The following is a 9,874-nucleotide window of genomic DNA, read 5'->3' as shown; positions in this document are numbered from 1 at the left end:
CCTTCCAAGAATGTACGATTACGCGATAATTTACGGTCAAAGATGATTATTTTGCATGCTAATGTCGAAGATCGTGCAAACCGTAGAAGAAAAACTAAAAAAGCGAATCTCTGGCTCCGAGAATGTCTGGATTATTTTTGTATGTCGTATCGTCCTAAATAAACAGATCTCATGTCATTTATACAAAAAAACAACTTGGTTTTCTATAATATCAAATTTTTTATATAAATGGTTATGTAATTGTGTACATTCATTTTATTGGTATCATTAAGTTTTCACCCGGTCAGTGGGTAGTTTGTGAAAAGGGTGATAACTGGGTTTTAACCCAGAAGAACTCTGTGCAAGAGTGATTGAAACACATTGTATAATAAAAGTTTAAATAATATAATTTAGGTATGTATACAGTACAACATAAATGGCTTGCCAAAGCAAACCTTAACAACACTACTAGGAGCTTACTGTTCAACTTGGACTATTCTCTTGTATTCATCGATGGTTTCTGTGAGGATCCTTTGGAAAATGCTTTCGAACAGCTGGTTCTTGACGGCGACTTCGTCATTGTGAAGCGTAGTCCACTCGGGCTCGCAACGGCGCCACTCCGTGAACAGAATATCCTCTATGTGGTCTGATCGTCGCGACGCCACACCTGAATTCGTAAATGGCATAGATTAGTGAGGTTTGTCATTCTCATTTCACAATCAAACCTTTTCATTTCGCAATGAGGGGCCATCATAATCATAACAATCGCACATCATAGTATAACTTGATTGAATAACACCAGTGTGATGGTTAACTATGTCTTGCAGAAAGACTCCATAGTGAAATACACATTATTCAGCCCTCAGTGACATTAACTACTTTTAAAAATGAAACTAGTGGTACATAATGTAGCTGCACGCTTCTCGCGGGTACATGTCAAGATCGTTTCATATAATATTTAGAGAACTATATTCTTTATAATGAAGGTAAAGTAAAGAAACAAAAATCGCGAGTTATTGCATTAATAAGCAAGACAATGTTTTCAAGTATTGACATGGTTCGCAGTAATACTCTGTATAATTTATTAACTCCAGGAGGGATAACGGACCCTATCGCTAAATTTTTTATAGCTTTAAAACTCAAGGATATATGAAATTGGAATACACTGGAAGGGAGAAAGCTGCTTGAAATTTAATATGGGATTTACTTTATATGTTGGCAGCAACGCCAAGCACGTCAGGTTGAGTTTCCTATGAAGAAACATTAAATCCTTCATTTTACTATTATTTCAATTGGAGTTAATAAAAAGAGAGAACCAATCGGCTTACCTGAGACGACGGTAGGCGCGACTCCCGTAAACACATCGACGAGTTCCTCCGACGTTCTCGCTAATAGCTTTTCCGTGTTGACCGGCTGCTTTTGTGGTAACAGATTACACGCGTCCCAGGGTTTGTCGCTGTCCTCCAAACGGTGCTTTCTTATAGTGTCATTGCAGAAATCGTTAACGAAAACGTCGAACGCGTCTGTTGGGTCGCAAGGCCCGAGATTCGGATTCGTAATGTACTTGTGGACTCTTTGAGAGGTGGTTTCGTCAGCTAAGTACATGCGCGGGTTTCTGGTCAGCCGGCTTTCGGTGGGCGGAGTGTAAGGGGGCGGGGGCTTGTCCGGGATCTCGCGGACCACCAACTGACATTGTTGCTGTTCTAAAGCTTTTATCTGTAAATGTTAATGTATTATACAATAATATGTAGAATCAATTCAATACATTATGGCGGGAGCCTAAGACAAATACACAAATATTTAAGATTATTATGGGTCCGTATGGATAGATGGTTCTGTGTAGTTGGGTAACAAAGTTGGGTAAGCATGAGCCTATTTCTAGATTTAATAAGATACTTGATATAGACCTATTTCACGACAGTCCAAAATTACTTAAAGTAAAAGCATATTGTCTAATATTTTTAATTTGTGGGGGGTACATTTCATATGCTCATTTTTTAAGAAAATTTTATAATGTTTCTTTTTTTACCGTATGCTTTACATATTAATGCAGTGCACATCTATAATTGATGTAAACCTTAGAAGTAAGTTTTTATTATCATTTTTGTTTAACGATACATGTTTATATTATTTGTGTGCCTAATAAATAAATAATTAAAAAAATAACAGATGGATTTTAGATTGTTAAAAGTCTGCGTATTAACGAACCTCTCTCTCGATGGCAAGCTGCTGTCGGCGCAACTCCTCCGCTTCGTGTACCGGAGACGCCATTCCAGACAAGGACACCATGGATCGACTCAATAACGGTTGGCTACTGTTTGAGGTCTCTGTAAATTGTAACAATTGCAAACTCTAATTAATACTATATTCGGCATACATATTAATACGTCTCTTTGACACGTGGAGTAAACAATTACTCGGGATTTCTTCAAGTGGCCCATCAAGGCTTGGCTCTGGTAATACCATAACAAATTAAACACCTAAATATTTCTCAAGTATCAAAACAACTGTTCGGTAAGTAGTTTAGTCATATTCATACACACTTATTTTTTATATATACAAGAATAATAATCAACTTATTACAAATCACTAGTGATCTGTAGAAATATCTCCTTACATGGAGTAAAGAGATAATTTTTATTATTACTGGCATTAAAAATACGAAATTAAGCAACAATATTAATCAAATTATTTGTAACATAGATAAACTGTGACAAGTCACTCTTGATTGTGCTATCACTTGACTGTGTCATCATTCCACTAGTACCAGAGATTAGCGCTACTAACATACGTAATTCTTTATTATCATCATCATCATCTCAGACAAAAAGTACATTGCTGGACATGGGTCTCTCCCAAAGTCTTCCATACAGACCAGTTGTAAGCAGCTTGCATCCAACCACCTGTTTAACTAAGTGTATTATGTTATTGTAGATTAACTGACACATTACTACAATACATACCTGAACTCATCGACGATGTTGATGATGTGGGCAATAACCAAAGGGGGACATCGGGCAGTTGCTGGGTCTCGACTGTAGCGACGGCCCCCGCTGGGACCGGCAGCGGCCCGGTCTGCGTCCCCACCTCCTCTTCCCGCACTTCTGGACTCGGTAACCTGGATGGCACCACACTCTCGCAATGCTCAGAACTCTCTACATTGTCCACACTCATCACAGTCTCCCCGCAAATATTTACTGACACAAAATTACTATCACTTGGAGAAGCCACATAATCCAAAACTTTAATCACACTGTCTTTCACCTCTGTCACTACTGCATAATCTCTATCAGACAATTTATCTCCCTCCGTAAGATCCTTGTAATATTGATCCATTTCCTCGACTAGACTGCGTGCAGTTGATGGCGTACTGCACTCGACATCAGAATTCTTCATGTGATCCATAAAGTTCTCAATGACATCAGTTTGATTAAAATTATTGTTGTGGACGTTTGAAGAATGCACTATATTCCTTAATGCCTCTTCATTGACTTCGTAGTGTTTACCATGGCTGAATATTTGCGGTAGTGACAAATTATGGAAAAGAATGTTTAGATAGCCTCCATCGACAACAATAAAATTCTCTGCAGCAGTATCCGTGGTCAATGCTGTTTCTAAAATACTGTCACCTGTTTGAATGCTTTTCTCTACACTGGTTATTTGGGAACGCACTGGCGAACCAGACAGAGGCATTTCAGCCTTTGGTCGAGCAGTGCCACTGTCATCGCATCCACTACTCGACAAATCAAAACATTTCAATGGCACCGTAATGCGTTCTGCTACCCCTTTTTTCAATTTTTTCTTTCCTAATAATATTTGATCAACATTCAAGCTGTTACTCAATTTTAGTTCTATGTTTTTCTTTGTTTTCATCAAAGCTACTTTCCGTTTCTCTGTGAGTGTGAGCAGTGCTTTACGCATGCGTTGCATTTCCCCACATTCGTGCTGCAGTTTGAGAAGAGCGCCGCGCTGCTTTTTTTTTAGTGTTGATATATCTGTGTTGTCCTGTTTCTTTTTGTCTTCTAGCCAAAGAATTTGAGATTTTGTAAAGTCCTTGAGAGCATCTTCTCGCATTTTTAAAACAAAAAGAAGATTCTTCGCTCGCCTTTGTTCATCTCGGATGAGCAGGTTGAGCTGTAATCATAAAAGAAAATTCAAAAAATACTTATTCTCAAGCAGATTACTAATACAAAATGACTAGAGCTTTGTGATGTGACCAAAATTTGGCTGTTGTAGACAATCACTAATTTAGCATACAATAAATAATTTATGTCACGCAAAGCCAAAAACTTTCATGTCGTTAATAAAAAACCGACTTAATCGCTTGATGACTTTATTTGACTGGTGGCAAATGAGTAGCAATGTTTACACATAAAAAGAATAACACTTACCAGACAAAGACTCTTGGAAGCCATTGTTTCAGAATCATCAACATTTGTTCCATTTTCCAGCTTCGAGAGAAACGAGCCGTAATCCGGGCTGATGTCGGCAAACCCAGCCTTGTGGACCCAAGACTGTACTTTATTATCGGAAAAGCCTTTGTCTGGAAAGGAGCAGCTTTCTAGATATTGTAGAGATTCAAAAAAGGAATCTATAAAATTGAGTTCTCTTTGAAACTGCTCACTGATGTAGTCGCTTTGTAACAAACTATTGAATCTTATTGTGCTGATTATATCAGACGGCTTCACTAATTTACTACTATTAAAGACATAGGAATAATTAAGAGACTTAAATTCATTGAGTTGGTTTGTGTACTTTGCCTCGGACTTGTCTCTGTGTTTACACGTATTTTTAGATGACAGGCAATTTGATTCAGTATTTTTCAGTTTCTTCTTGTAAACTGAAACTACATTCATTGGGTATGCCAATTTGTTTGTGGATTGTTCGGAAGAAGAGTCGTTATTGGAGCCGACCACTTCGAAATTTATCTTTTGTCTCGTGGTGCATGTAACTGTTGCGGAACTGATAATGTAAGACTTGAAAATACTTGGTTCTTTAGTAGATTTGTCATTTAACTTAGATGGAGTTATCTGGAGAGCAGGCACTTTCAGATTTGGCAGAGATTTACTATGGAACTGAACTATTTCTTCTGTATGTTCACTTCGATCTTTCGTCAGTGTAACATTTGGTATTTTAAGACTATCAAACAATCTTTTGTTTTCTTCTGTTATAGAATAAGGAGATACTAACTGATCCGCAACCATTTGTATTTCTCGGTCTTCTGTTGGTGTGGGATCAGTTCCAATGTCTACATTTCTACATACCATGTATTTTTCTATATCCATACTACAATTACTTTTCGTTAAATTTGGCACTTCGGTTTCTAAACCTGTAACTGTACTCGAAAATTTATCATCATATTTTTGGTATTTATCTTCAAGGGGTACATGTATAATAGTGACAGGTTTCTTACTACTACTGGCAATTTTTTTCAGTAATTTTCCTTTAACATTTTGATGTATAGGAGCTCTTTGGCTACGAGATGTTTCTGAAGGTCTTGAAATATTGGAATTGCTCTTAAAATGTTGTAGCCTTTTGTATGATTTAACTTCTTTCTCACTTACACTTTTTGTTGTTGAATTTGTGTTTATGCTAATATTGGATATATTATCACTTTTCGTGTTACACATTGCATCTAAAACAATATAAGGATTATATATATGATCTACACCTTTAAAATGTCTATCGTCTAAACGTCATCAATTGACTCCTTTAGCACTGACATGATCAAAAGTGAAACTATTAGTAATAACCAAAATATTTAATAATCAAAATAAGCAGCAATAGATTTTTTGACAAAATTCCAAATAAATTCATACATGAGGCATTAAAACTATAACTAAGTGAATTGACTTTTTTAACCATGACAAACACTCTTACTTTTCATTTCTCTGACAAAATGGAATAATTAAATATGTTCATTGGCAAATTACAACTCGAATTCCATTGTAAATTAACTAATAACAGATTATTTTCCTGCACATTCAAGATCATGACTAAATCTAATGACTTTTACCTTTCCCTTTGGCTTGCTTAATAACTGACATGGACGGTTGACTAACATTTGAGTATTTACTTCTAGGGACAGGCTTTAGTACATTACTATCTTTACTGTTTACATTTCTCCCCCGAGGACTGCTTTTAAGTTCTTTTGAGTCTGAAAAAATAGGATAGATTGACACAAAATATGTTTATTAATCAAAAAAAAGGAATGCCTTTTTAAGTCCGACGGAATATATATGCCTGCTGGCACACTTGTACGATGCTTTTACCCTAGTGTTATAGGCGATCATAGGATATGGTGACTACTTCCCATCCAGTGAATCCATCTCAGTACTATGAGAAAATTATGTGGTTTACTGGTATGCAATATGAAGGAGCGGACACAGGGCGGGATCTCGTATAACCGTGTAAGGGATCCAGCACAGATGCTTCAACATCAGCAAAACAACCAATAAGAACTTGGAATGCTTGGGAATGTAGGAGAATACACCATGCCACCTACTCACATGTCCCCTTTACCAGCATGTTATTGTCCCATTTTACGATATTTGTGTGTATCTCCATCTTTACAGTTCAACTGGTAGTCAAGTGGTGAAAAAAGTTATTTAGTATGGTTCAAATCCCACTTTTTATATACCAATTTATATACCAATCTGACTTAAGTATTGTAATTTACTTAGGCCACAGCTTGCTTACGGTGAAGGAAAACATAACGAAATCTGCACACTAGTAACTTCAGAAAATTCATGACAACTGAATCAAGGTCAGCTTGTATTGTGTTGTTGTAACATATATTTCTACAGCAATAATTATCACAAAGAAAAACATACATATAATATTTTATATGGCCTAGTATTGTATGGTGTATGAGTTTTATTAGGTTTTCTCGAAAGTAATCATGAATAAACAATGTGCATGGAGATGACGTCTAGAAGAACTAAAATGCTTTTAACAAAATCATGCAAAATGAGATTCACCAGAATAGAACTTACTTTTTGGTATAGCTAATCTTGAAGCAGTAGTTTTTGAGAAATACTTGTCTTTTTGTAATAGATCAGTACCAACGGATCTACTTGTTATTTTAGGAGCTGGCTTTTTAGCTGTAAGCAAATGTTAAATATAGCAGGATACAGGTAGTAAGAATACAGCTTGCACTACCTCAACAGAAAATGCTCATCAATTTTTATTAGTCATCATTTTTATATTTCGTTTAGTTGGATCATCATGGTTCTACATAGTGTATTCCAGATCCTCAATTTTAAACCTCAACAGACAATGCTCATCAGACTGAACAATTTTTCTTAAGGTGCCATTGGTATATCATATCATAGGTGTGTAATTAGACCATCAATATTCATAAAGTGTTCCAGTATTTTTTTTTTCTTCTAAATTTTTGACAAGGCTTGAGTGCACTTTGTGTGACTATGTCAGCCTCATGGGTGATCTCTAATATAAACTTATATAGCTTTCATAATGCTTGTCCACAAGATATAAATGGATTTAACCAATGGACATGTGTGATAATGGACTGCTCGGCACTATGTTCAGCAATCCAATCTACATATGACATCCATATATCGAGATAGTAACATCTTGGAAATGCACTTGGCATTTCCAAGATGTTACTATTCTTTTTTTTTAATCTATTTTTTGTCGAGGCTTCAGTTGCTTGGTGCGACTATGCCAGCCTCATGGGGAAATTCCATTTTATTTGGTATTATGTCTGCCTTTACGTCATCACCCCTCTCCAGAATGTATAAATACATCTGGCCTCCCAAGACAATGGTTTGTTCAACTAATGTTAATCTCATTGCCCAAACAGAGATCACATCAAACAGGAGTTTATTTCTTAAGGCATGAGAATTGGTCATTACTACATTACTCTTAAACAGTTCTATGTCCCTAAAATCATGGTATACATCTGTCAGCATCGGTTTTGTTTTATTATTCCAATAATAATTCCCCTGAGATAGTTCTTCAATCAAATCGAGAGAATTGCCTAATGGCAATTCTCTCGATTTGATTAATTCGATTGAAACTGTTACATTTATAATATTAGTATGTATAGTATAATTGTATTAGTGTACATACCAAACTTAGGATGTAAATCATTTTCGTCATCCTCTGTTATAGTTACAATTTTCCTCTGAGTAATATTTGAAGTCATGGTTTTAGAAGATGCTAGTATGTCAGCACAAAGTGATCGGCTAGTCACGAAGGTTGGACCTTCAATCGAAATGATGCGGCGCACACGTGGAGTTAAAGAATACTTGTTTGAAGGCCATGTCCCTGAAAAAACTAATTAACTTCAACATACTTATTAACATTCCTGATTCCCATGGTGGTAGAGACTAGGCCACCATAAGCATGAAAAGAGTGATGACTATAGGGGAAGTGAGTGTGATTTGTCAGAATTGTGGCAAGTGGAAATCCCTAGTGATTAGTTGAATCACTTCCACTTACCAAATGCGCACCTTCTTGCCAAATTTCCACTTGTACAAGCAAATGTTATATGTAGGTTTCAAAATTAATTAGATTGGAATTTCAGATAGAAGGTAAGCTTGTGTATGATTCAATCCATGTATCAAATTTTGTAGCCTTCCTGACCACTCCCCCATGATTGTAAACCCAACAATTTTCCCCTGTTGTGACATTCACTCTTGGCCTGGTGTGGACATAACTTATCAAACATGCTTATTCATAAACAAGCTACATAACAGTATTAGAAGAAGAAGAAAGAAAGAACATTCTTATTGCATGTGGATTTCTAATTACATGAGGTACAGAAAAAATATAAATACAGGTACAAGTTTTTTAATGAGTAGTAAACAAGTTTACTGATTTTTCTCAATAAATTAAATGACAAACACAAATAAATTAAATTAAATAACAATACTTGTTTAAAGTAATTTAAAAATAACTATTAAAATATGAGGTCGAAACTTTAGTAAAAAAAAATCACACGTTTCAGTGCGTGGATGTTACAGAAAGTGCATGCAACTATTTTTTTTTTCAGACCACAAGTTCTTACCTTTCCTGTCGTATTCAAATTCCGGAAGCTTGGTGTATTTGATTACTGTACTTCTTGGCTTGACCGTACGAAAATTAGAGTTCTCAATCTTCAGAAATAACCCATACACATCATTTATATCAGCGTCAATTTGCGGCGATGCCGTAGCATCCATTATTATAATCTGGTGAGCTTTTTCTATATAACTAATGATTAATCATATTAGTGTGATACATTAAGAAAATGTAAGAAGCTATAGAAAACAGTGTTGTTAAGATTGATTTTGGTTACATTTTTACTTGAATTATTGTTGAAAATGAAAACCAACTGCTTATCTGCTTTTTTTGTCGATATTTTTTATATGTAGGTACTAGGCAATAGACATTTACATTTTTTTTAGTCTATCCATATCCATCTATGAATAAGGATCCATAGGCAATAGACAAGAGATGTATTAACCATAGAGATTTTAAAAAATATTCTTAAAGAAGGCCAATGTACTTTTGCATGATCCCCAGCGCTAAATGTGTTATCAAAACACGTTAACAAAGCCCAGTCGTTGCGCTTATTTTTGTTATTGTTTTTTTAAATAGCTCATTCTAAAAAATGACTTTCTATAATGAGCGCAAGAGGTAGGCTAAGGCTTAAAAAATAAGCAACTTAATCGTTAAATTATTTTTTAAATTTGGTTTTCTTACATGCTTATCGACTTAATAGCTTATTATTTTGAAGTAAAAACTCCTTTAGCGGTGTTGTGCACTTTTTGTAAAGGGTAAAAAATAAAAAAAAATGTAGCCCGCCAGAGTACAGCACTGTATGTTATGTATACAAAAGCTTTGCCGCCTTTAGCTATGTTGATTAAAACGTTTATTTTAGAGTACT

The 9,874-nt window shown here is 35.5% G+C and overlaps 1 protein-coding gene across 2 annotated transcripts; it reads right to left on the bottom strand.

Moving 5' to 3' along the window:
* Positions 1–359: 359 nt before the first annotated feature.
* On the bottom strand, positions 360–9,412 carry LOC128682933 (uncharacterized). Of its 2 annotated transcripts, none has more exons than XM_053767996.2 (9): positions 9,014–9,412; positions 8,074–8,280; positions 6,975–7,082; positions 5,996–6,136; positions 4,371–5,614; positions 2,943–4,113; positions 2,188–2,306; positions 1,308–1,695; positions 360–646 (listed from the first exon to the last, which is right to left on the bottom strand). In XM_053767996.2, the coding sequence occupies exons 1-9, from the start codon at positions 9,165–9,167 to the stop codon at positions 456–458; spliced, it is 3,723 nt and encodes a 1,240-aa protein (XP_053623971.1). In that variant the 5' UTR covers positions 9,168–9,412; the 3' UTR covers positions 360–455. The 2 variants fall into 2 exon arrangements, with proteins under 2 accessions (XP_053623971.1, XP_053623972.1); XM_053767997.2 differs by having other exon boundaries at positions 361–646; positions 8,074–8,271; positions 9,014–9,411.
* Between the last annotated feature and the right edge of the window lie 462 nt (positions 9,413–9,874).

Source organism: Plodia interpunctella, chromosome Z, assembly GCF_027563975.2.
Source record: "Plodia interpunctella isolate USDA-ARS_2022_Savannah chromosome Z, ilPloInte3.2, whole genome shotgun sequence".
In the NCBI taxonomy this organism is placed as follows: Eukaryota; Metazoa; Arthropoda; class Insecta; order Lepidoptera; family Pyralidae; genus Plodia; species Plodia interpunctella.
The sequence above is the reverse complement of the archived record's forward strand: the minus strand, read 5'-3'. Positions and strand labels throughout refer to the sequence as shown.

Excerpts from the sequence above, each read along its gene's own strand:
- LOC128682933 (XM_053767996.2), bottom strand. The coding sequence starts at position 9,167 with ATGGATGCTACGGCATCGCCGCAAATTGACGCTGATATAAATGATGTG. Across the intron at positions 5,615-5,995 it reads TAAGCAAGCCAAAGGGAAAG|ATGCAATGTGTAACACGAAA; the intron begins GTAAAAGTCATT and ends ATATTGTTTTAG. Across the intron at positions 1,696-2,187 it reads AGCTTGCCATCGAGAGAGAG|ATAAAAGCTTTAGAACAGCA; the intron begins GTTCGTTAATAC and ends TAACATTTACAG.